The 27,265-nt window shown below is 41.5% G+C and overlaps 1 protein-coding gene across 1 annotated transcript; it reads left to right on the top strand.

Annotated features, from left to right (window-relative positions):
• The first annotated feature begins 353 nt into the window (after window positions 1–353).
• ZC3H15 (zinc finger CCCH-type containing 15) lies at window positions 354–25,627 on the top strand. Its single transcript, XM_072981258.2, has 10 exons — window positions 354–583; window positions 13,487–13,588; window positions 15,362–15,473; window positions 15,570–15,722; window positions 17,040–17,131; window positions 19,200–19,382; window positions 21,056–21,202; window positions 21,337–21,438; window positions 22,527–22,653; window positions 24,860–25,627. The coding sequence occupies exons 1-10, from the start codon at window positions 500–502 to the stop codon at window positions 25,051–25,053; spliced, it is 1,296 nt and encodes a 431-aa protein (XP_072837359.1). The 5' UTR covers window positions 354–499; the 3' UTR covers window positions 25,054–25,627.
• Window positions 25,628–27,265: the final 1,638 nt, after the last annotated feature.

The following is a 27,265-nucleotide window of genomic DNA, read 5'->3' as shown; positions in this document are numbered from 1 at the left end:
CCCTTCTTCGCAGCTCCGTCCGCGTGACGTAATCCCTCCCCGGGGCCATTTTTCGGGACTCCGCCAGAGATCCGCCCCTTGGGTTGGCTCTCGCGCGGGGCACCCTGGGAGGGAGGGAGGGAGGGGGAGCCGTCGTCGTCGCCGGGCTGACGCCATCGCTGCGTCGAATTATTCTCCTTCCCTCCCTCCTTCCCTTCCTGGCCCATAATGCTCTCGGGCTTCCGTCACTGACGGCTTGTCGCAAACGCGAAGCGGCCGTGTGGGGCTCCCCCTCGCGCTTCTCTTAGCTTTTCTTCCCCCCCCTCCCAACAAGTTGCTGGCCGTCGCCGGAACTCTCCCCCCCCTCCCGGCCGCCTCCTCCTCCTCCTCCTCTCAGGGCCGTTGAGAACTTTCCTTCAGCCGGCGTCTCTTCCCTCTCCCTGCTCGCCCGCCCGCCGGCCCGGCTGCCCGGCTTGGCTTCCCTTCCTCCCCTCCCCCTCCGTTCCCCCTTCCCTCCGAAATGCCCCCCAAGAAGCAACCGCCGGCGGCCGCGGCCGGGAACAGCAAAAAGGCGGACCAGAAGAAGAAGGAGAAGATCATCGAGGTGAAGCGAAAAGCTCCGCGACAGTGGGAGGGAGGGGGGCGGGCGGGGTGGGGGTGAAGTCTGGCCGGCATCCCTGGAGGTCTCATGTGGGTGGGTGGCTGGGTAGGGCCGGATTCGCCTCCCCTGATGTCTGTGTGGGTGTGTGTAAAGTGTAATACACACATAGATGGAGTTGTATTCTGTGTCCATGGGTAGAGAGACATACACATACATGCATACATATACAGGGGAAAAAAGAGAGAGAGATGTAAGTTTGTAAGGAGCTAAGAAGGTGGGCAGTGGACAGGTCAGTTCTCTGCCCTCCCTGCTATTTTTTTTTGCTGCAGAACAGCATCCACCTTGGGCCGACAGAAGTGTGGTGACTTAGACCCGGGTCTGCCACCAACGCTGTGTGAACTTCTTCCACTTCAATGGGAAGAAGAGGAGGATATATTTCCCCCCTCCCATATGTCTCCATCGCCTTTCAGTCACATGTGGACATAATTCAGTTTTTGGAGACTGCCAGTGTTTGTTTTGAATGAGGTCCAAGAGGATCTTTGGGTGGCAGGAGTAGATCCGGGCTGCCCTGGAGTGGCAGGATCACTCCCCAAGTTTCAAGGCAAATAAAATCATCTCCATCCTTACATGAAGAGGACAGGAATTAAATTTTGAGCAGCATGTGTCCTCTTCTTCTGAGCTGCAATTCAATATTTTGTGCATATTTAGGGACTAGTCAAATCATCTCCAGATCTGAGGATGGTGTTTTCAGGCAGCCAGCACACACACATCAGCATCATCCCTCATACCGATTAAGTGCTACAAAGAAATAAGACTTTCAGTCAGACAGTCATAACCCAAAGATGTATTCACCATAGAAAGGGTGGAATAGGCAGATATTACTTCTGAGAGAAGAAAAACCCCTGCCCGCCTAATATGCTCAACTGTCTAAAACCTCAGCCAAAGAACCCAAGGAGGGGCTGACATTAGTGCTTATAAATCCCCTGAGCATTTCCTGTTAGGATATGCTCTGTTGCAAGCCTACACTGCAGCATTTTCTTTCTGTCCTTTTGTGAACCCTCAAATTACATTTATATTCTTTACAATGCACTGTATATTGTTTACCTAATAAATTAATAAGATTTAGAATGAGTAGATTCATCGATTAATATGTTATACATCAACAGGATTGGGTTAGGGTTTAGGCATTTGGAGGGAATATCAGTCTCCTCACCTACTCCAGCACAATGGGGGGGACACATCTAGACTAAGGTGAGGGCAGATATAGTTTCCCACTTACTTGGGCCAGGGAAGGTTTTGACACAGCACACTTTAGCTGGCGCTCAGCTATCTTGATTAATGGGGATTTCATACTAAGGCTATAGACCTATGAATATTTGTGAATAAGACCCATTGAATTTCTTCATGGATTGCTGCCTTGTCGTGGCGAAGGGGCTTGAGTAACTCAGAGAAACTATGGGCTATGCCGTGCAGGGACACCCAAGACGGACAGGACATAGTGGAGAGTTCCGACTAAACGCAATCCACCTGGAGTAGGAAATGGCAAGCCACTCCAGTATCTTTGCCAAGAACGCCCCATGATCAGAAACAAAAGGCTAAAAGATATGACGCTGGAAGATGGGACCCTCAGGTCAAAAGGCGTCCAACATGCTACTGAGGAAGAGCGGAGGACAAGTACAAGTAGCTCCAGAGCTAATGAAGTGGTTGGGCCAAAGCCGAAAGGACGCTCAGCTGTGGACGTGCCTGGAAGTGAAAGGAAAATCCAATGCTGCAAAGAAAAATACTGCATAGGAACCTGGAATGTAAGATCTATGAACACTGGGAAGCTGGAGGTGGTCAAACAGGAGATGGCAAGAATAAACATCGACATCCTGGGCATGAGTGAACTAAAATGGACAGGAATGGGCGAATTCAGCTCAGATGATTATCATATCTACTATTGTGGACAAGAATCCCGTAGAAGGAATGGAGTAGCCGTCATAGTCAACAAAAGAGTGGGAAAAGCTGTAATGGGATACAATCTCAAAAATGATAGAATGATGTCAATACGAATCCAAGGCAGACCATTCAACATCACAATAATCCAAGTTTATGCACCAACCAGCATTGCTGAGGAGACTGAAATTGAACAATTCTATGAAGATCTACAACACCTTCTAGAACTGACACCAAAGAAAGATGTTCTTCTCATTCTAGGGGACTGGAATGCTAAAGTAGGGAGCCAAGAGATAAAAGGAACAACAGGGAAGTTTGGCCTTGGAGTTCAGAACGAAGCAGGACAAAGGCTAATAGAGTTTTGTCAAGAGAATAAGCTGGTCATCACAAACACTCTTTTCCAACAACACAAGAGGCGACTCTATACATGGAAATCACCAGATGGGCAATATCGAAATCAGATTGATTATATTCTCTGCAGCCAAAGATGGAGAAGCTCTATACAGTCAGCAAAAACAAGACCTGGAGCTGACTGCGGTTCTGATCATCAGCTTCTCATAGCAAAATTCAAGCTTAGACTGAAGAGATTAGGAAAAACCACTGGGCCACTCAGGTATAATCTAAACCAAATCCCTTATGAATACACAGTGGAAGTAAAGAACAGATTTAAGGAACTAGATTTGGTGGACAGAGTGCCTGAAGAACTTTGGATAGAGGCTCGTAACATTGTCCAGGAGGCAGCAACGAAAACCATCCCAAAGAAAAGGAAATGCAAGAAAGCAAAGTGGCTGTCCAACGAGGCCTTAGAAATAGCAGAGAGGAGAAGGGAAGCAAAATGCAAGGGAGATAGGGAAAGTTACAGAAACTTGAATGCAGACTTCCAAAGAATAGCAAGGAGAGACAAGAGGGCCTTCTTAAATGAACAATGCAAAGAAATAGAGGAAGATAACAGAAAAGGAAAGACCAGAGATCTGTTCAGGAAAATTGGAGATATTAGAGGAACATTTTGCGCAAAGATGAACATGATAAAAGACAAAAATGGGAGGGACCTAACAGAAGCAGAAGACGTCAAGAAGAGGTGGCAAGAATACACGGAGGAATTATATCAGAAAGATGTGGATATCCCGGACAACCCAGACAATGTAGTTGCTGACCTTGAGCCAGACATCCTGAAGAGCGAAGTCAAGTGGGCCTTAGAAAGCCTGGCTAACAACAAGGCCAGTGGAGGTGATGGCATTCCAGTTGAACTATTTAAAATCTTGAAAGATGATGCTGTTAAGGTGCTACATTCAATATGCCAGCAAGTTTGGAAAACTCAACAGTGGCCAGAGGATTGGAAAAGATCAGTCTACATCCCAATCCCAAAGAAAGGCAGTGCCAAAGAATGCTCCAACTACCGTACAATTGCACTCATTTCACACGCTAGCAAGGTTATGCTCAAAATCCTCCAAGGTAGGCTTCAGCAGTATGTGGACCGAGAACTCCCAGAAGTACAAGCTGGATTCCGAAGAGGCAGAGGAACTCGAGACCAAATTGCTAACTTGCGCTGGATTATGGAGAAAGCCAGAGAGTTCCAGAAAAATATCTACTTCTGCTTCATTGACTATGCGAAAGCCTTTGACTGTGTGGACCATAGCAAACTATGGCAAGTTCTTAAAGAAATGGGAGTGCCTGACCACTTTATCTGTCTCCTGAGAAACCTATATGTGGGACAGGAAGCAACAGTTAGAACTGGTCATGGAACAACTGAGTGGTTCAAAATTGGGAAAGGAGTACGGCAAGGCTGTATATTGTCCCCCAGCTTATTTAACTTATATGCAGAATACATCATGCGGAAGGCTGGACTGGAAGAAACCCAAGCCGGAATTAAGATTGCCGGAAGAAATATCAACAACCTCCGATATGCAGATGATACCACTCTGATGGCAGAAAGTGAGGAGGAATTAAAGAACCTTGTAATGAGAGTGAAAGAGGAGAGTGCAAAAAACGGTCTGAAACTCAACATCAAAAAAACTAAGATCATGGCCACTGGTCCCATCACCTCCTGGGAAATAGAAGGGGAAGATATGGAGGCAGTGTCAAATTTTATCTTCCTGGGCTCCATGATCACTGCAGATGGAGACAGCAGCCCTGAAATTAAAAGGCGCCTTCTTCTTGGGAGGAAAGCGATGACAAATCTGGACAGCATCTTGAAAAGCAGAGACATCACCTTGCCAACAAAAGTCCGAATAGTCAAAGCTATGGTTTTTCCTGTCGTGATGTATGGAAGTGAGAGCTGGACAATAAAGAAAGCAGACCGCCGAAGAATTGATGCCTTTGAATTGTGGTGCTGGAGGAGGCTCTTGAGAATCCCCTGGACTGCAAGGAGAACAAACCTATCAGTTCTAAAGGAAATCAACCCTGAGTGCTCACTGGAAGGACAGATCCTGAAGCTGAGGCTCCAGTACTTTGGCCATCTAATGAGAAGAAAAGACTCCCTGGAAAAGACCCTGATGTTGGGAAAGTGTGACGGCAAGAGGAGAAGGGGACGACCGAGGATGAGATGGCTGGACAGTGTCTGCGAAGCAACCAACATGAACCTGACACAACTCCGGGAGGCAGTAGAAGACAGGAGAGCCTGGCGTGCTCTGGTCCATGGGGTCACGAAGAGTCGGACACGACTAAACGACTAAACACACACACACAAGCATGTTAAAGAATATACTATGCAGCTGCAAACCCTTGCAATTTGCTGAGGGATTAGATGTGTGTGTTTAAGAGAAAGTACTGTACTTGTATTTTTAAGGTAACACACATTGAAGAGGGCTGTAAATATACAAGTTATAATATCTATTTGATCTGTTAACCTTTACACACACAAATATATACATGTGCATACATATATGTGTGTGTGTATGTATATATATTTATACACACACACACACACACACACACACACACATAACATAAAACATAAAATGTATGCATAATGGAAGTGTTTAAAAAATAGAAACCATTTTACTGGGTACTTATATAAAATCTTAATGTATTTCAACTTTTGTCCAGATTTTTCCTACTCTAAACAGGCACTAGTTAATTTCATTCTTATAACGGCAATGGTATATTATGTCTTCTAGCAAATATGTCTCATGAGATCTAGCTGTCCTTTCCAACCATGGAGTAAGCAGTGAACATATAAAGCAGATCCTCAGGTCATTATGTAATCAACATTCCAGAATGTTCTGTGGTTTGCACATCTCCTCTGTGGAAGAGCAGAATCTCAAGTTGAAGGACATTTTTAAAGATGTTTCTCCACTACTACAAGAGACAAACAGCTGAACTGGACTGGTGTAAATGTTTTTCAGCATTTGTATATGGATAGTCTGAAAGAAATTGGTTGATGAATAATCCAGCTGCGGCTTTGTGTCCCAATTTAACAATGAGCAACCATAGTTTGCCTCAAAGTATGCCTCTTATTAATCTGTGTCCAATAGCCTTTTTACAGTTTGTTCTCTGTGTAATATAGAGAGAGGCTAAACAAAATTTCCAGGTGGCTTTATCATTTAATTTCTTTACTAAATACTAGTGTAAGAATCCACTGGCACACTAGATTTTTAGTGGGTATTAGGATCATATATGGATGAATCAAAAAATGAAGTCCATATGTCCAAGCAGTACAAAGGGAAAGCCCACTTCTAGTTTCAGCACAATGTTCTTTACACATTGAAGCAGATTTAGTAAAGACTTTAAAATTTTAGATTGATGTATTTCTATAACCTGGTTTGTACCTACAGTATGTGCTACAGTACGAACTATGATAATTTAATTATCGACTTAGTTTTATAGACCTTTAAAACTGAGAGTATGTAGTGTCACCCTTTAGACAAAAAAAAAAACACTACACGTGTTGATATTGTTGCTAAGCTTTGTTGTGCTAGGTACCTGTGGTGATGGATGAATATCCAAATGATGATTCACTTTTTAATACTCTAGCTATCCATATGCAAGTTATTCTTATGTTCTTCAGCAAGTACCCCAGCCTTCTGATAATTCATTTCTAAGATGTTTTCTGTGCAGTAATTTGAAAACTGAACCATTGGTCTGTGTGGGCCCATATTTGTCCGAGAGAGCAGTATAACATCATCTGCGTATAACAGGACTGTACTTTCTTTCTTAACCGATGTTGGAAGATTATTTTCAGGAGCATGTAGATTGAGATGGAGATCATTTTTATGTAAAATAAACAACTGTGATGTGCCCATTGATAACAGCTGTTGTGCTAAGTAAACATGGTGATGATGTATCAGTTCCATAATGATTTTCAGTTGCCAGGATACTGCATGTAGTTTGAAGTTATTATCATGTTCTGAGACGGACAGTTTGATTTTAAGGGACAACAAAATACCAGTAGTGTGTCTCTTAATAATTTTAAAAAATCTTCACTGAATTAAATTCTTGGCCACCTAATGTGAGCTGTAGTTGTACATATGACATTCTATACAGTGGAGTCTCGACTTACAAACTTAATCCGTATTGGAAGGCGGTTCATAGGTCGAAAAGTTCGTAGGTCGAATTTGCATTTCCCATAGGAATGCACTGAAAACCATTTAATCCGTATCTGCTCTTTTCTGTCCATGGAAACTAATGGGAAGCTGCTATTCTGCCTTCTGCCACTAGAGGGGGAAATTTTATCTTTTTTTTCTTAGGTCAAGAAAAGTTCAGGAAAGGAGGGGGGAGGCAGGGAACAGTTTTAAAAGCGCTTCTGAAATCTTTTTTTTCAACAAAGCCAATTTTAAAGCATGTTTTAAAGCATGTTGTGCTGATTTTTTCAGCCCAAAGACACACAGGCAGGAGTCTGGAACTCACATCTCAGCCTTTTTAGGTGCTGAGCAAGCCTCCCCAAGCCTCTTCAGAGCCAGCCGATCAGCTGTTAGGCGGGGAGAGGAGGGGGCAGGAGCGGAGAAAAGCACAAAATGGCTGCCAGGCTCCCTGCTGGGTGCCAGCTTTTGGCTGTTTCCTGCTCTTTTTCCTGTAGTTCGGGGGCTACCAAGGCCTGGTAAGTGACTTTCTTTTGTTTATTTTTAAGTTTCTGACCCTTTTTCCCCCTCCAGAAGCCTCTAAGGGGAGGGAGGGGGCACTTTTTTCCTGTTCATAACTCGAGGGAAGTTCGTATGTCAAGTTATTTCCCTATCGGCGGGTTCGTAAGTTGAAAAGTTCGTATGTAGAACCGTTCGTAAGTCGAGACCCCACTGTATTAGTTTGTGATACCTGAAGAAAAATACCATTTCTGTGTGCAAGTAATTTTAGAAGCAAAGGATGGGTCATTTAGATGTGTTAAATTGATGTCTAAGGTCAGTGGGCTGGAAAAAGATATTTCCAGTTTAACTATTTAATTAAAATCTTTTTGATTCTTAATTTAATAATTCTTCTGTGAAATCCCAGGTTTCTTTGAGAGGGGACATAAGAACTGTTCCTCAAATGTTTATTTTTGCATCTGTTTAGTTGTAACAGATCAGTTCCTAAGTTATTTGTTTAGAGGTAAATCCAAATGCAGTGAGTCTTCCTTATGAAAAAGTCTGTATAGTTTCTCTCTAGGACTGTGGTTGGTAGAAGTAAGCTCTGTTGAATACAGAGAAACTTGATTTCTGACTAAACATGCAATAGGACTGTATTGTAAATCAGCTGAGAGGTTTTCTCCAGTTATGTGTAACAGAATATTTTATACGGATAAGATTTTTATACACTTCCATATCTTTATCAAAGGCTTTAAGTAGACTTTTCAGATATAGTACAACATGCTATAGTTGGAAGCGGAGAATAGAAATCTGAAAATATTGTAGATCTCTATGTGTCAATACTATTTCCTTTCTGAAGTTAAAAGCTTTTAAAAGTAAGATTAGATATTAATTGTGATCTTCTGGATATCAATCTGCAGAACTGCTTCTTGAGGATTAAAGTATGGCTTTTTGCATGAGAAAACTATTTCATAAGTTTCTCATAGGTTTTTGTTTTGGTGGGGATGCAGGAAAATCATGGCTCAGAAGAAATCCTCTAGAAAGAGTGTTAATTGAAAAAGAATGTAGATATAAATCTTTTTTGTTATTGATACATTCTCTGTATTTTTTTGTTTCTTTGTTTAATAAGTTATAGTGAGGATATACATTTATTCAGCTGGCTGGATAGCTCACTGAGTTGGATCTCAGGTTTCAGAGCTAGGAGTTCAATTCCTCAGGGATCCTTCTGGGAGAACAGCCATACGCTGTGGTCTTCCGTAAGCTGTTGTGTCCCAGAACACCCCCAGGGGAAGGGACTGATTAACCTCTCCTGAGTACTGTACTCGTATACCTGGAGAACCCTGGAAAGTTTCAACATACTGTATGTGGGAATGGACTTGACAACACATGATTAGTATTACAGTGGTGCCCCGCATAGCGACGATAATCTGTTCCAAAAAAATCATCGCTATCCGGATTCGTCGCTATACGCCTAGAGTGGTCCATCGGTCCAGATAGGCGGGGTATAAATCAAATAAATAAATAAATAAATAAAATAAAAAACCCCATAGGAATGCATTAAAACACGTTTAATGTGTTCCTATGGGCTGTAAACTCACCGCTATGCGGAAATCCTCCATGTGACTGCCATTTTCGCTGCCCGGTAAGCGAGAAAAGGGTGCAAAAACGCTGTGGGCGGCCATTTTTTCCAGCGGCCATTTTGGAACCGCCGATCAGCTGTTCCCAAAACATCGCTATGCAAAAATTGGTAAGCGAAACGCTTACCGATCATCGCAAAACGATATTTAGCCATTGAGAACATCGCAATGCAATCGCTTTTGTGATCGCAAAAAACGCGTCGCTATGCGGATTCGTCGTTAACCCAGGCGCTTGCTATCCGGGGCACCACTGTATATGCATTTGTTCAATATTGGAAGAATTTGAGCTGAATTTTTTTATTTGTATTAGGAGAAAATTAATAGATTATTTTTAAGGCTTCAGTATATGCAACTGCTGCTGACTGGATAGCTTAATGAGTTAGGCATTGGGAGTTTGATTCCCCATTGTGCCTCTTGTGAGAAGAGCCAGCTTGTGTGGCCTTGGTTTTTCAGAGGGAACAATGAGCCACTTCTGAGTATCCAGTACCTAGAAAACTCTGGAAAAGGAAACAATAAGTCAGAATCAATTTAAGAGCATATACTTATTATTATGTTACTGTCATTATAGAAAAATCTGGGAGGCACAGAGAACGTGTGTTGACTTGTTGTAAATGCTGTCGTGTGTGTGTGTTTAGTCGTTTAGTCGTGTCCGACTCTTCGTGACCCCATGGACCAGAGCACGCCAGGCCCTCCTGTCTTCTACTGCCTCCCGGAGTTGTGTCAGGTTCATGTTGGTTGCTTCGCAGACACTGTCCAGCCATCTCATCCTCGGTCGTCCCCTTCTCCTCTTGCCATCACACTTTCCCAACATCAGGGTCTTTTCCAGGGAGTCTTTTCTTCTCATTAGATGGCCAAAGTACTGGAGCCTCAGCTTCAGGATCTGTCCTTCCAGTGAGCACTCAGGGTTGATTTCCTTTAGAACTGATAGGTTTGTTCTCCTTGCAGTCCAGGGGATTCTCAAGAGCCTCCTCCAGCACCACAATTCAAAGGCATCAATTCTTCGGCGGTCTGCTTTCTTTATGGTCCAGCTCTCACTTCCATACATCACAACAGGAAAAACCATAGCTTTGACTGTTCGGACTTTTGTTGGCAAGGTGATGTCTCTGCTTTTCAAGATGCTGTCCAGATTTGTCATCGCTTTCCTCCCAAGAAGAAGGCACCTTTTAATTTCAGGGCTGCTGTCTCCATCTGCAGTGATCATGGAGCCCAGGAAGATAAAATTTGACACTGCCTCCATATCTTCCCCTTCTATTTCCCAGGAGGTGATGGGACCAGTGGCCATGATCTTAGTTTTTTTGATGTTGAGTTTCAGACCGTTTTTTGCACTCTCCTCTTTCACTCTCATTACAAGGTTCTTTAATTCCTCCTCACTTTCTGCCATCAGAGTGGTATCATCTGCATATCGGAGGTTGTTGATATTTCTTCCGGCAATCTTAATTCCGGCTTGGGTTTCTTCCAGTCCAGCCTTCCGCATGATGTATTCTGCATATAAGTTAAATAAGCTGGGGGACAATATACAGCCTTGCCGTACTCCTTTCCCAATTTTGAACCACTCAGTTGTTCCATGACCAGTTCTAACTGTTGCTTCCTGTCCCACATATAGGTTTCTCAGGAGACAGATAAAGTGGTCAGGCACTCCCATTTCTTTAAGAACTTGCCATAGTTTGCTGTGGTCCACACAGTCAAAGGCTTTCGCATAGTCAATGAAGCAGAAGTAGATATTTTTCTGGAACTCTCTGGCTTTCTCCATAATCCAGCGCAAGTTAGCAATTTGGTCTCGAGTTCCTCTGCCTCTTCGGAATCCAGCTTGTACTTCTGGGAGTTCTCGGTCCACATACTGCTGAAGCCTACCTTGTAGGATTTTGAGCATAACCTTGCTAGCGTGTGAAATGAGTGCAATTGTACGGTAGTTGGAGCATTCTTTGGCACTGCCTTTCTTTGGGATTGGGATGTAGACTGATCTTTTCCAATCCTCTGGCCACTGTTGAGTTTTCCAAACTTGCTGGCATATTGAATGTAGCACCTTAACAGCATCATCTTTCAAGATTTTAAATAGTTCAACTGGAATGCCATCACCTCCACTGGCCTTGTTGTTAGCCAGGCTTTCTAAGGCCCACTTGACTTCGCTCTCCAGGATGTCTGGCTCAAGGTCAGCAACTACATTGTCTGGGTTGTCCGGGATATCCACATCTTTCTGATATAATTCCTCTGTGTATTCTTGCCACCTCTTCTTGACGTCTTCTGCTTCTGTTAGGTCCCTCCCATTTTTGTCTTTTATCATGTTCATCTTTGCGCAAAATGTTCCTCTAATATGTCCAATTTTCCTGAACAGATCTCTGGTCTTTCCTTTTCTGTTATCTTCCTCTATTTCTTTGCATTGTTCATTTAAGAAGGCCCTCTTGTCTCTCCTTGCTATTCTTTGGAAGTCTGAATTCAAGTTTCTGTAACTTTCCCTATCTCCCTTGCATTTTGCTTCCCTTCTCCTCTCTGCTATTTCTAAGGCCTCGTTGGACAGCCACTTTGCTTTCTTGCATTTCCTTTTCTTTGGGATGGTTTTTGTTGCTGCCTCCTGGACAATGTTACGAGCCTCTATCCAAAGTTCTTCAGGCACTCTGTCCACCAAATCTAGTTCCTTAAATCTGTTCTTTACTTCCACTGTGTATTCATAAGGGATTTGGTTTAGATTATACCTGAGTGGCCCAGTGGTTTTTCCTAATCTCTTCAGTCTAAGCTTGAATTTTGCTATGAGAAGCTGATGATCAGAACCGCAGTCAGCTCCAGGTCTTGTTTTTGCTGACTGTATAGAGCTTCTCCATCTTTGGCTGCAGAGAATATAATCAATCTGATTTCGATATTGCCCATCTGGTGATTTCCATGTATAGAGTCGCCTCTTGTGTTGTTGGAAAAGAGTGTTTGTGATGACCAGCTTATTCTCTTGACAAAACTCTATTAGCCTTTGTCCTGCTTCGTTCTGAACTCCAAGGCCAAACTTCCCTGTTGTTCCTTTTATCTCTTGGCTCCCTACTTTAGCATTCCAGTCCCCTAGAATGAGAAGAACACCTTTCTTTGGTGTCAGTTCTAGAAGGTGTTGTAAATCTTCATAGAATTGTTCAATTTCAGTCTCCTCAGCAATGCTGGTTGGTGCATAAACTTGGATTATTGTGATGTTGAATGGTCTGCCTTGGATTCGTATTGACATCATTCTATCATTTTTGAGATTGTATCCCATTACAGCTTTTCCCACTCTTTTGTTGACTATGAGGGCTACTCCATTCCTTCTACGGGATTCTTGCCCACAATAGTAGATATGATAATCATCTGAGCTGAATTCGCCCATTCCTGTCCATTTTAGTTCACTGATGCCCAGGATGTCGATGTTTATTCTTGCCATCTCCTGTTTGACCACCTCCAGCTTCCCAATGTTCATAGATCTTACATTCCAGGTTCCTATGCAGTATTTTTCTTTGCAGCATTGGATTTTCCTTTCACTTCCAGGCACGTCCACAGCTGAGCGTCCTTTCGGCTTTGGCCCAACCACTTCATTAGCTCTGGAGCTACTTGTACTTGTCCTCCGCTCTTCCTCAGTAGCATGTTGGACGCCTTTTGACCTGAGGGTCCCATCTTCCAGCGTCATATCTTTTAGCCTTTTGTTTCTGATCATGGGGCGTTCTTGGCAAAGATACTGGAGTGGCTTGCCATTTCCTACTCCAGGTGGATTGCGTTTAGTCGGAACTCTCCACTATGTCCTGTCTGTCTTGGGTGTCCCTGCACGGCATAGCCCATAGTTTCTCTGAGTTACTCAAGCCCCTTCGCCACGACAAGGCAGCAATCCATGAAGAAGGTAAATGCTGTCAACATGCAGAAAATGTTTATCGGGTTACAGTTGGTGATTTAAATGTGGTAATGTTGGTGTTTCTTCAGAGTGGTTTAGAAAACTGTTGAGAACCTTTGAGAACTTTTTCTTTTGGGGCTTTCTTATATAAATTCATTGAGGACTAGATGAGTTACACTCCATCTTTATGCACAGGGCTGTATTGAATCAGATGACCTTGTTACTGGAGTGGAAATACAATGTCTTATGCAACAAACTCTGCACTGATGGAGGCAGAGCGAAGCAAGTTTGCAAGTGTACTCCTAAATAGTATTCACTGTCAGAATAAGTGTGTCCTAACTGTAGACAGTGTTTTAAGATGTAATTACTGTATATTGCAAAATATAAAAGAATGAAATATTTTCAGTCACTTGTTGAATATTTGACTTAACTTTGAAGTGGATGAATATAAAACTTCATTATGTAAATTTAAATACTACAAACAGTCTCATAATTCTTTCTCATGTAGGATAAGACTTTTGGTTTAAAGAATAAAAAAGGAGCAAAACAACAGAAGTTTATTAAGGCTGTAACCCACCAAGTTAAGTTTGGCCAGCAAAACCCACGGCAGGTAAGGAAATGCTTATCTGGCTTTGCTTTTACACTCTTTGCATATGTCATGATGCATCTGCATATTTGAAAAAGGCATTTTAGCTCCAAGTCTTGTATGTTTTTCTTTACTGAATAAATTATATGGCCAAGGGATGATGCCAGTTATTGGCAAGCATGATGCTTTGGCTTGCCCTTTTATGTTCGATCCAACTCTTAGCAAAGAAGAAGCAATTGGATAGCTTGTTGCTAGGCCCAGGGAGAATGTTCTGCTAAAACAAACAAATATGTACTTCATGTTACTAATTGTCAGTGGTAGCTTGTTGATGAGAATAGGTTTAGTTAAAATATGTCTGTTCACACAACTAAAAATTATTCAAAAATCCACATAATTGCAGTACTTGTTTTGGGCCAAGCAAAATGTCACAACACCAGCTTTCGGTCTTCAAGCACTCATTATCAAGCTAAATGGTAAACTGGAAGAGTGCTAGCTGGTGGTGAAACCATGGACCCTTTGCTTTTAGTTACACTCTTGCAGCACAGAAATCAAGAAAATGTAGTAGATATTGCATAGAACAGTAGTCCACAACCTTTTTGGGGCTGCGGACTGGCTGGGGGGAGTGAGCTCTATGTGCAGTGGGGTGTTGCGATCGCGTGGGGGCATGCCGCACTCGCGTGCATGCATGTGAACGTGACACGCCCGTGCACAAGTGTGACACGCCCAGTGTGCGAGCATGACACGCCCACTGTGCATGCAGGGGAGCGGCCCAGTTCTAGCAAGCCCACGGACCAGTGGTTGACGACCCTGGCATAGAGGGCTACAGTCAATGCTTCAGTAGTTAGATAACATTTAGAACTTTTTCAATTACTACTGGCATAATCAAATAAACAGTGTTTGAACAGTTATTTTTAGAAATTCAGAACCCACCCATCACCCATATTTGTCTTGAATCTGAGAGGAAGCACAGGGGTGATAGGTGAACAAGAAGTGCAGCAGAGTTGGCAGTTCTTGTGTGGACAAAGTGGGCATAGTTAATTTTAGGTGGCCTAAAATTATGAAGTACTGGCGAAGATTTTCTATTTTTACTCTCCTCCCACCACCTGTCCCGGGACTCCCAAAGGCAAAAGGGATCCCTAGGGAGCCTTGGAACATGAAGAGGTGATAGTAGAGGTTTAAATTCAAATTAAGGATTTCCATTGCTGTTTAATGGCATCATCTAGGTTGCACCCCATAAACTTACAGTAACAGGATTTCAGCCACCATGTTGTAAACTCTCCGCCTACCTATTTTGCCCAGGAGTGAAGGAGTGAATGAACCTATTTCACTCACTCCTTCACTCTCTAAGTTAAAGAAAGTTGCATCATTATTTTAAAGGGAGTTATTTGTGAACCCTCTACTATAATTAACTGTGACAACAAAACAAGCCAACTTCATGAACTAAAGGGTGGAGATGGGTTGTGTCAATAAAGCGTAGTTAATAGTTGCCACAGTTAATCCACAAATGTATGGAATGACAAATGGTGGCTAGTTAAAAATGTTGAGTGAGGGGCTTCCAGGTTCCTCTTTCCAGCCATGCTAAAGGTGGAAAAGGGTAGAGAAGTATGGAAGCTTAAGGTATACATGCGGCTTTTTTCATAAGAGTAATACGTGAGTTATTGTTTGAATTGATTAAGGACATTCTGAGAATTTTATAAATTCAGTTTATAAAATGTTGCACCTTAGCAGTGATAATATGCTATTTTGCACTGTTATTTTGCAATTAGCCATTATTAATTATTATATCTGTTCTTATAGGCTGCTCTAGCGGATGGTGACAAGAAATTCAAGAAAGATGATAAGAAAAAAGAACTACAGGAGCTAAATGAGCTTTTCAAACCTGTGGTTGCTGCACAGAAAATAAGTAAAGGTTAGCTTCCTTTGGCTGACTTGTCTTGTGTCTCTGAGATCTGCTTTTAATTGTTCTTGAATAATATTAAATGAGTTTAATGTAAATATATTACAGGTGCCGATCCAAAATCTGTAGTCTGTGCTTTCTTCAAGCAAGGGCAGTGCACAAAAGGAGATAAATGCAAGTTTTCTCATGACCTCTCTCTGGAGAGAAAGTGCGAAAAGAGAAGCGTTTACATTGATGCAAGAGATGAAGAACTTGAAAAAGGTAGATTTTATCTTGGAACAGAAGTAGAATCTTTGTTTCTGATGTGGCTTTAAGTGCACGTCGTGAATTTATAGATTTTTCAAAAAAAGTTGTGATTTCTACACTGTTAAATGGCCACCCTAACCCAACATAGACCCTCCCTTGGGTTTAACAATTTTCCGGTGTGACTGTGAGGAAACAGAAAGTAACAGGGTCTTTCTTCACTTAGAATATTACATTTGAACTCAGGCAAATTGCAAGTAGTTTTGAATATGATTTCCTCATGTAAGCCAGTTTCAAGCCATGAAGATGGCTTGTATCATTAAACGTTTCTTAAACCTAACTCTATAGCTTCCCCATATTTTAACATAAAGGTAATTTTCAGTTAATTGGGGGGGGGTGAAATCCCCTGCTGTTCTCACAGCTGCACCTGGAGAGTAGTTGGAAAAACAAATGAACTCAAGACCCGCTCAGGCTCTTTCATGTAACGCTAAAAATTATGTACATGAAAATAAGTTGCTCTATGATATTTATGAATTAATTAGCCCAAAACTTATCCAGATGTGGAAACTGACATTATAAATACCCATCTTTACAATCCTACCTCTCTAACTCTGAGGCATTGGGCATATTAATATTTGCCTTATTTTATACAAGTTTTTGTGTTCAAAGTTGCCCTTCAGTTGTAATCTTTATCTCACACAACTTTTGAGGTAGGTCACCAGATTTAATATACTATTGAGAAAGCTGCAATGTAAGTAACTTAAGTGTGTCCAAAGTAAGATTTTAATTCAGATTCCCTTGTCACCAAGTCCAGTGGCTCTTACAACTGAAATCTTTTATGCAAGAAGGCTCGGCTAAACACACTTGGGCTTAATTCTGACAAAAAATATGCTTTAAAATTAAATGACTTTGCTACAAGCTTTATCGGCAAGGTGGCCATTTGAAGAAGTTTGGAAAAAGATGGTGTCATGTGCACAAAACTGAAAAACATGAAAAAACCTTGCATCTGCCATAATGTAGCTACATAACATAAATTTCAGTATTGTTGTGTGATAACCAGATTCTGTTTTTGGTGGTTAACATTTGTAATCCAATAGATTTCAGTAATTATTGGTGTTTCATACTAATATTTTTGACCCTTCACCCTGACTTCTTTTGTTGCATTGACTTCTTTTGGCTTTACCCTCTTTATTGTGTAAAACAACAAAAAGCAAGTCCAGTGGATGGCTGGTTATTTGTTTGTATGTTCATTTATAGCAGAGAGGTTGGTAGTGGGACTGAGGAAGCTAAATGTTTTTCTTCCTGCCTAGTAAAATGTTTTGCTTTTTTGTCTAGACACAATGGATAATTGGGATGAGAAGAAGTTGGAAGAGGTTGTGAACAAGAAACATGGTGAAGCTGAAAAGAAAAAACCCAAAACCCAGATAGTATGTCTGTTTCTTACGCCGAGTTGCAGGATCTAGCTAAGATCTTAGCCAGAATCCAGTGGTGCACTTCCATGAGTAGAAGCAGCAGCTCACCTCCCTCTTTTGGCCCCCTTTGGCCCCTACAAACTGAACAAGAACACTTTCTGAGTGTGTTTGCGATTCCCAGTCTTACCACAGGCTGACCGTTGCATCTCGCCCCTTGTCATGACTTCATATACAGACTATGCTTTGGTAGGGGGAAAGTAGTTTATAAAATGATTGCACTGATAGCCTGTGTATTTAAATCATGGCTGCGGTGAAGAACTCTACAGTCACACACGAATTATTAACTACTTGTATGGAAGAAGCTAAACTAAGACCTTCAGGATTCGGACGTAAGGTGTTTAACTGCACAAAATACTTCAGGGATCACTTAGTGATGGTAGACAAACCTAACGGGCTAAATCAAATTGTTAGATTCTGCTGGAGTAGAGCCACTGATGGAATGGGGTTTAAATCAAAACTTGTATACATTTTAACAGTTCTGTAAGGTCTGCTGTAGTTGGGGCAAGCAGTTAGATTTAGCCCATTAAGATGCAGTGAATACTAATGACATCCAATTTGTAGAATGAGATTAATGTAGATTGCCTTGTGCAGTTGTACATTTAATATGTGATGTGATTTACACCTCTTATGATGAAATAGCTGTTGTAATTTGAAATGAGTGCAGAAAGATTGAAACATGATAGTAATTACATATATTTTATTTAAATAGTTCATGGAAACAATAACAACTTACATGTATAAGTATAGTTTTTAGAAATGTAAATGCAAACTGGCCTTCTGATCATAAACTACAATGAGTTGCTTACCACACCCAGTGTGTTGCACACATTCAGTGAAATTTTGCCCTTTTGAAATGCAGCCCCCCCAAATACAATTTGTGAAACTCCTTGGACATTGCCATATAAGGAGGAAGATGAAGGAGGCTGCTATTTTAAAACAGAAGTCCATATCAAATCTTGCTTCACAGACTCAGTTTGTCTAAATGTTTTGTTTCCATAAGGGACACTTAACCTGTTCTGAATATTGCATCATGGAACTAGCGTTGTCACACTTAAGTACTGTCCAGCCAAAATCCTGTTGTACAGTGGTGCCTCACTTGACGATAATCCGTTCCAGGAAAATCGCCATTAAGCGAAAACATCATAAAGTGAAATAAACCCTATTGAAACGCATTGAAACCCATTCAATGTGTTCCAATGGGGTAAAAACTCACCATCCAGTGAAGATCCTCCATACAGTGGCCATTTTCGCTGCCTGTATAGCGAGGAAACCGTCCCTAAACACAGCAGGGAGCCATTTTAATTACCCGGTGGCCATTTTGAAACTGCCGATCAGCTGTTAGAAAAACATCGTTTTGCAAAGAATCGGTTCCCAAAGCAGGGAACCAATCATCGCAAAGCAAAATTCCCCCATTTAGACCATCGTTTTGCGATCGCAAAAAGATTGTTGTAAAGCGGATTCATCGTAATGCGGGGCAGTCGTAAAGTGAGGCACCACTGTATAAGTTGGTGGTGATGATGTCATCAGCAAGGAGAGATTTTCAGTAATTAAATAATTCCTGTTTCTACCCTGTGGCTTGTCTGATGCGTGTAATAAATTGCACGAGAGTTCTAGGAAAGGAGGAGGAATTCTTTAATTACTGGAAATCTCCCTGTTCATGATGTTATCATCCTCTTGCAGGCATAACTTATGCAACATCAGGTAATTTTTTTAATGGAAACAACTTCTAATTATTTGTACCAATCTAAATGGAGAATGAATTCACATAGTGCTGTAATTTCTTAAACTTTTGTGGCCTTTAACTTCATATTTGCAATTTAAATTGTTTTGTCCTATTAAAATGCATTGGGTGTGCTTTTATTCGACAGGATAGATTTTTTTTCTCGGTCTGCTTTGGCACGTTTTGCCACAGGCAAATGTTGGCTTATTTTAGATGCAGTAGTCAGAAATTAAGAAAATGTAATTATGTGCATAAAGTGGAGGATTGGAAAACAGAATTAACTGCTGACAATATTTAATGCAGGTCTGCAAGTACTTCCTTGATGCTATTGAAAACAATAAATACGGATGGTTTTGGGTCTGTCCTGGTGGAGGAGACAACTGTATGTACCGCCATGCACTCCCTCCTGGCTTTGTACTCAAAAAGGACAAAAAGAAGGAAGAAAAGGAGGAAGAAATTTCTTTAGAAGATCTAATAGAGAAAGAGGTAAGGCTACAATTGCTTGCATACAGGTTCACAATTTTTTTAATCCTGTGGACCGGCGGGGAGGGGACGATTTAAATTTTTAAAAAATAGTTAAATAGTAAAAAAAAATTTTTTTGATAATTTAAATTTTAAAAATGATTTTAAGGTAAATCATTATTTAAATCAATTTGCCTTTTTTAAATCATTGATTTTTTTTAAAAAATTGTGTCTTTTTAAAAAAATTGGTTTTTTTTTTTCAATACATGGTTTTTAAAAATATATATATTTTTATCCACCTTGCTGAGGACCATGTGTGATTCTGATTCAGGACATGGCCATGCGCACTAGAGATCCTCTTTCCACACTGACAGTGGAACCCCTTTTCTCTGCCTTTCCCTCCAACCCTGTTTTAAATAACTCTTTCCTTGGTGATAGTCGCCTAAGCAAATGAGCAATCTGTATGAAGGTCAGAAGGTTTTTGTATCAGGGAGGTCCAGGCATCAGTGGATGTCTGCATTGAAGACCTGAGGGGTTCTTTAAAGTGTCTCTTACATGTAAAGAAGGAAGAATGCAGGTGTACCAGAAGCTGTTGTAGCAATAAGAGATAATTTATTTAATAGAGTTTCTATACAGGAGGAAATTACCGTATTTTTCCATGTATAAAATGACACTTCTTCGTAAAGTCATTAGAGGGAAAAATTGAGGGTCGTTTTATACACCGAAGGAGGCAAAGGCAGAGGAGCAGCTACACTCTGCTGCCTCTTGCAATGGCCCATTGACTGCTGCTGCTGAATCACCTCCTCCAGTGCCACTTGCGGGCTCCCTTCAGGCAGGTGACAAGGCGGTGGCATGAGCTGGAGGTGAGCCCCGCGAGTGGCGCTGGAGGAAGTGATCGGGCAGCGGTGGCGGCAGTCAATGGGCAGCCGTGAGAGGTGGCCAAGCGCAGCTGCTCCTTTGTCTCCGCCTCCGGAAAAGGGTCAAAATTGGGGGTTGTTTTATACATTGGGGGGTGTTACACATGGAAAAATATGGTAATACAGACAAAGACACTTTTCGCTGTAAGTTACTATTTCAAATATCGGAGTGGATTTGTAGGAACACAGCAGATCATCGTAGACCTATTCATAATCCAGTGGGCAAGTATTTAAAAAAAAACTTTGCAATCTCTAATGCCAGGGTTGAAAAGGAATATGAAATTCCTGTCTCTAGAGGGCACCCAAGTGTAATGGAAGAAATTAACTTTTAATATATTATAAACTAAATATTGCCAATCCTCAAGAAATTGGCTTACATGTGCTTTGAAAATGTTTGATCAATTCAAATGTTTGAATGGGCAAGTTTACTGATACTACGGTTGCAGGTAATTGTTTCCTTCTGACTGTAATATTTATCTAATCTTTGCAGGCTCAGTAGAAATTGGGATAAAGAAGGGATTCTCACCCTCAGTTCCAAGTCACTCCATAGAGATTCATAGGACTCTGTGCGCCTGCAACTGGGTGTTGTCATCCAAATGAGATTTATTTCCTGAATGTCTTTGCAAAAGGACTAGATAGAACGTTTACAATATTTTTTCTGAATTTGCCAAATGGACAAAAACAAGTCTGTTGCAGCAGAAACAACAAAAAAAGGTCTGGAGTGAACAGGTAGCCTTCTAAAAGCATGTTCAGTGAGTAGAGTTTTGTTTTGCCTTGCAGCGTGCTGCCTTGGGAGCAAATGTTACTAAAATTACTTTAGAATCTTTCCTGGCGTGGAAGAAAAGGAAAAGACAAGAAAAAATTAATAAGGCTGAGCAAGATATGGAAAGAAGGAAAGCAGACTTCAAGGCTGGCAAAGCATTGGTGGTAAGTGCCTCTCTTCAGTCGGGTGTGGTCTATAACAGGAGTATATAACAAGGCAGTGGCACATTCAGATGATATGCTCTACTTCTAAGTTCTCTGCTTCTCTTTAATGTTGTGTGCTCTTTTTCTGTGGGCAGATCAGTGGACGTGAAGTGTTTGAATTCCGACCAGAGTTGGTTGACGCAGATGATGAGGAAGCTGATGACACTCATTATATTCAAGGAACCGGTGAAGATGAGGTAAGGCAGCTACAAGAAGATTTTATATTATATTAGTCAGGCAAAGAATAACATCCCATGGTTCACAAACCTTGTAAATATATATATTCATAATCAGGAAGGTGTCTTAGCCCCTCAATCTGTTCAGTGCCCGAATAAAAGCATGGATTAACTGGTGTCCAACTTTCCGTATGCCCTTTTGGAGATATCCAACCCCATGCTTATTTAAGTTCATTCTAATATTTCTGTTTCCAGTTCTTGGGGGCAGTTGTGGGGGGGGGGAGGTGAGGGCCCTTTGTAAGTGGCAAGGCCAGGTCATAGGTGAATGGTGCAGGCCGGATAAAAAGGCTTTGAGTCAGGTGATGGTTGTCTGCAAAGTCAGGTGCTCTCTTTTGTTATTATTTTTACCCTTCTGCTGACCAGAGAGAGACCCCCATCAACTTCCTAAGGCATAACTGGGAAAGAAGGAGTGAGGGACTTCAGAAGGGAACTTGGTGCACTGTTCATTGATTTCTACTTGAAAAGGCAAGGCAGGGAGCCTCAACTGTTCTGTACTTGCTATCCTTCTTTTTCCTATCCCTGTTCCTGTTTTGTGCATCTGAAATTACTGGTGCTTTGGCCGCAGTAGAGACTTTGATGCTTTAATCAATGATTTTGCTACAGGACAGACAAGAAAGATTCATTTCTGAGGTAAAAATGTTCCTTTCTCAGCAACTCTTCTTTCTCTTCCCTTAGTTCTGATTACAATTTATGAGTGCCAAATTTGACAAGAGGGCTTTGTGGGTATGGTGCTCCATCCTTTTAATGTTTCTAGGCTATTTTTTGGAACTGGAAAGGCACAAATTCCACTGGTTCTGTTTGTTTTTATACCATCGTCTGAAGACAATCCACATCCATAATTGTAGCATCTTTTGTGAATGTCACATGCCAGGTGGACTCATATATGGACTCAGTAGATGCTTAAGGCTGCAATCATAAACCGTTATACATATGCAACCTATGCTACGTTGAATGCAGTGGGGTTTAATTTCTGGGTCACCATGCAAGAATTTTGCTGTCAACAAGATGAAGTTTGACTGATTAGAAAATGTTTTTTGTTTCTTTTTTAGGTTGATGAACAGGTGTGTGTAAATGACGTGGACTTGAACCTGTATGTTCCAAAGGCTGTAGATGAGACTGGAATCACTGTAGCTAGCCTGGAACGATTTAGCACATACACTTCAGCTGAACAGGATGGTAAGATTTTGGAAAAGCTTGCTATTTGGTAAAGACTTGGTAGTCTGTAGATTTTGGAAGTTTTTATATCTAACATCTAAGTGCCAAAATATGACCCCTCCCAAATTTGCAGTTATTCTCTCATGGTTTTTCATTTTCCAGTATGGCACAGACTTTATAAAATGCTAGCTTGAATAGGTTGTACTTTTATTAAAACAGTATGCCATAGCAGCGGTCATTTGATTTTGTAAGATATATGGTGCTCAGGTAAACATAAATGTATCCATTATCGCATCTATCATGAGCCATCCAAATCAAGGCTTTATTCCACTTAATTCCAATAAAATATGAATTCTGTCAGTTATCAACATAAAAGTCAATTGAGTATTCTGATTAGGACAGTTGTCCCCCTGTAATCTTTCATGCTTTCTGAAATAGGGAAAATGAGGAGCAGTGTGAAAGTTGCCTGTGAATAGTGCTAGTCTAGCCCCTCTTTCAAATAGTTGATCCTGAATATAACAATGTATTATTATGTCTAATCTTTCTACCTCAAATGATCAAACTGTGGCTGTTCTGTGTGGCCATATATGAAGAAACAAGTCTGACTGGGAAAGACAGTAATGGTAGGAAAAGTTGAAGGCAGGAAAGAAAGAGGAAGACCGAACATGGCATTGATTGAATAAGGGAAACCACAGCCTTTAATTTGCAAGACTTGAGCAAGGCAGTTAACAACAGGACATTTTGGAGGTTAATTCATCAGTTCCACATAAGTCAGATGGAGCTTGCTAGTACTGAACATAGCAAAATTTCTACTGTTTTCTCAGATAATAGTTCTTACCTGTAAACTTAATCATCAAAAAGAGATAATAATAAAGAGAGAGAGAGAGAGAGAGGAAAGAGAAAAAGGAAAACAAGCAAACTCAGGCACCAGTTCTTTCCTTCCATCATTTCGAATTTTTCAAATTTGGACTGGAAATGAGAGCAGCAGCCACAGTTATTTCACATCACATAACCACAGAGACATCTGTAATGTCTCTTCTGTGTATAGAAAATCTAACAGGATACTGACTTTTGTTCTTAGGATAGCAAGCTAGTATTTAAGAGAAAGAAGAACTCAGTGGCAGCTAGTCTGTTAAATGAGCCATAGCGAAGGATTAACTTCCTTTTGCATTGTTCAGGAAGAGGAATGCAAACTTCTACACCTTTAGGTGCACGTAGACTATAAGTTTACAGAGAGTGAAAGCACAGAGCATAATTAATGTTTCCATTACAAGCTGAAAAATGTAAAACACTATTTCAAGAAACTAGAAGAAGAAATAATTAGTAGAAGGCTTGAAATTTGTATTTGAAAATGAGCTTGATCCTGAGCAAATATACAGTGGTGCCTCGCTTAACGAGCGCACCATACAACGACGAAATCGCATAGCGATCCCTTTTTTGGGACCGCTAATGCGATCGCTCAACGTTGTTTAGATAGGGCGAAACTCGCTTTGCGAAGATCGGCAAGCGTTTCGCTTACCGATCTTCGCAAAACGAAGCCCGACGATCAGCTGTTCGGCGGACAAAATGGCCGCCGGAAGCCCCGAAATGGCCGCGCGCAGTGTTTTCGCACCCCCGTTAAGCGAGGGGAGGGCGCGAAAATGGCTGCCAGCCATCCCGGAACATCGCTGAACGGTGAGTTTTCGGCCCATTTGGAACGCATTAAACGATGTTTAATGCGTTCCAATGGGTTTTTTTGATTCGTTCAGCGATTAACCCCACTATGCGAGGCACCACTGTACTTGCTAAAAAGCAAGCCTAAAAAACTCTGTGGCCTTTAGTTAAATGTGCCCTAGAGTGGAGTTGGTAAAACCTAAGTTCTGTGGAGCTTCCTGCCAATTAGAAGTGACCTGTCTTTTTGGTTTAATTCACAAGTGTTATTTCTTTGGCCATATTTATTTACACTTGAAGAGTGGTGGACTCTTTGAGGCTGTATCGAGAGTTTGGCAAATCAGAAGATCTTCTTGAAAAACAGCTGTCGGATCGCAAAAACTGTGACCAATGTTGTGACCCCTATTTCCGATTAGGAATGTTTTTGTCTCTTCATTGTATTCCAGGGTATTTCTCAGATTCATCAGATTCACTTTCAAGAGTTGCATAGTCAATATGTTTTAGTTCTGTATCAGCAGAGGAAAATGATGGGTGGCATGTTGAAATGGTGCCTAGTGAGAACTGTTTTCCCTTTCAGATAACAAACTGAGTGAAGCTTCAGGTGGCGGTTTGGAGAACGGAGAGCAAAATGACTTTCAAGCTGACAGTGATACAGAAGGCAGCCAACAAAACGGAATAATCGATGCAGTACCAGTTGATGAAAATCTTTTTACTGGTGAGGACTTGGAAGAGCTAGAAGAAGAATTAAACACACTTGATTTAGAGGAATGAACAAGCCAGTTCGTATAGGAATATAAATCTATTTGACAAAGTGAACAAAGGCTCCATCTGTTTTATCTAAAATTCTTAAATGGAGAGTTCTTGATTTCTCGTGTGATTCTGGAAAAACACTGCACAAAAATATTCCCCCTCCTGTTTTTTTTCTGATCTACTCTTAACCTGCTTCATAAAATAAACAACCCAGATAAGATGCTGAGAGGACTTCCCTGATATACAATGGCGTTGTAATGAAACTCCCACCACAAGTCTGACTCCTTTTCCAGGATGTGTGAAGGGGAATATTGCTACCAGGTCCATGAGGAAGTCAAAGTGAAGTCCTTCAGCAGAACTGCACTTGAAAGAAGTATGTTTGAATGGTTGGCAGTTGAACTGTGTACTGTAAAATGGAGGTGATAGCAGCTCGAAGCGGCCATGCTCTTACGAGTGCCGAAAAGATCTTGTAATCTAAAGCAAGCGAGTACTTCATGTAGAGATCTGTAAAATGACGTTCAAGAATGGGGCTCTAATTCTAAAATTTAAGCATAAGCCACAAAGGTGTAAATAAAGATGATCTGATTTCAAAAAAGCACTGGTTCTATTGAATGTGCATATTCTACACATAAGCAATAGTCCTAAAGAAAAGCCATTCTGCTGGTATGTATTAAAGGCCTCTAGCTTGTCCTTGTGTCAAAAGACGTGTTCCGCCTTCTTAAAAATGTGAAGTGTATGTAAAATGCCACCTGATGCAACTTTTATCATTTTGCTTTCCTTCCTGGTTTCATGCAGATCTGTGCATACAGAGTGTAAACTTTGTGATGTTTTGGAATTTTGCTTCAAATATGTGAAGAGCAGGGGTTTCTTACATTCTTTAGTTTCTAGAGGCAGTGGGATATGCTTTTAATTGCATATATGAATGAAGAATTCTTGTATTACGGTGGTATTTTAGATGGAGTGTGTGAACCAATTGGATCAAATTAAAAACTACTTTTTTCACTTGTTTTGTAGCAAGACAGACACATTCTAGGCAGAGTAAATTGCAGGAACAGAAAGAGCTCTCCCACACGTATCTTGGCTTTTCTGTAGCCTTAAATCTTTCATCTCCTTTAAAAAGTAGACTTGAGATGAAGTAGGATGCCAACTACTTCTCCTTGCCGCAAGTTTAAAATGTGATTGTTAACTTACCGGAATATTGTACTAATTGTTACATTATTCCTTGGCCAATGTACCTTTAATGAGGTGCAGTGAGCTCTACTCATGAGTATTTGCTACTGAAAGTGATTTTGGATCATTGCATTCATATTTGTGCTAAAATACATCAATAGCTTTTTACTTTAAGCTCAGTTCTAGCAAAGAAAAATACACGATGATACATGAGTTGCATTGAATCCTTTTAATTTGTTTAAAGGAGTGTGCAGTGAATCACATGGAGAAATAGGTCTTGGTGGCTTTAACATAGGAATCAATGTGAAAAGGCATTAGCATTTTGACTTGTTTTCACAGGTATATTATAAAATGTTCCCTTTCAGAAACAAAGTATTTTCTCACTGAATACTTCAGTTATATCAAACAGCACCTTACTACAGTAGTCTTGGTTGAGCAATGACCCTTTGTTACAGAGTACTTAAATTGAAGCATGTGAGAGGGCGTCAATCTCAGTAGATTAGGGGTCAGGGAACTTTTTGATCTTTTACCCCCCCCAAAAAAATTTATATATGCCAACATTACCCTGCCCCCTCCCAGCACTGCCACTCTGCTCTCGCTGTCTGCAGCCAACCCCCCTCCCCACTTCTGCGCTCACCCGGGACCTGCGGCCGCCGCCCGAGCAACCAGTCTAGAGCCAGCATGCCGCTGGGAAATCGCATCCTTGGCGAGGGAAGGTGGGCACCACAGGGCCAGCAGGTCCACTGGCCATGAGCTCAGGTGAGGCAGGGTGAGAAGGAGCCTCTCACCAGCGCACTGGGCAGGCAGATATGGGCAGGAAAGAAAGCCCCAGCCAGGGCTCCGCCAAGCAAAGAGTCCAGCCAGCCCGGTCCACCCCCCCTCCCCCCACTTTGGAGGCAAGGAGGGTAGGCAGGTGCCCTGTGCAGTTCCTTGCCAGGGCTTGCTCTCCCCGCGATGGAATGCCCACCTACAAACAGTACCATTGGAAATAAAATGGCTGGGGGTAATGAGGACGGTCGCGCTGCCGCAACTGTCCTCATTACCCCCAGGATTTTCATTTTTA

The sequence above is a fragment of the Pogona vitticeps genome, chromosome 1 (assembly GCF_051106095.1).
Source record: "Pogona vitticeps strain Pit_001003342236 chromosome 1, PviZW2.1, whole genome shotgun sequence".
NCBI lineage: Eukaryota > Metazoa > Chordata > Lepidosauria > Squamata > Agamidae > Pogona > Pogona vitticeps.
This window is presented reverse-complemented; position numbering and strand designations above follow the sequence as displayed.

Coding starts and splice junctions, on each gene's coding strand:
- ZC3H15 (XM_072981258.2), top strand. CDS start 500: ATGCCCCCCAAGAAGCAACCGCCGGCGGCCGCGGCCGGGAACAGCAAA. Junction 21,203..21,336: donor AGGCTGGCAAAGCATTGGTG/GTAAGTGCCTCT, acceptor TTCTGTGGGCAG/ATCAGTGGACGTGAAGTGTT. Junction 21,439..22,526: donor AAGGAACCGGTGAAGATGAG/GTAAGGCAGCTA, acceptor TTTCTTTTTTAG/GTTGATGAACAGGTGTGTGT.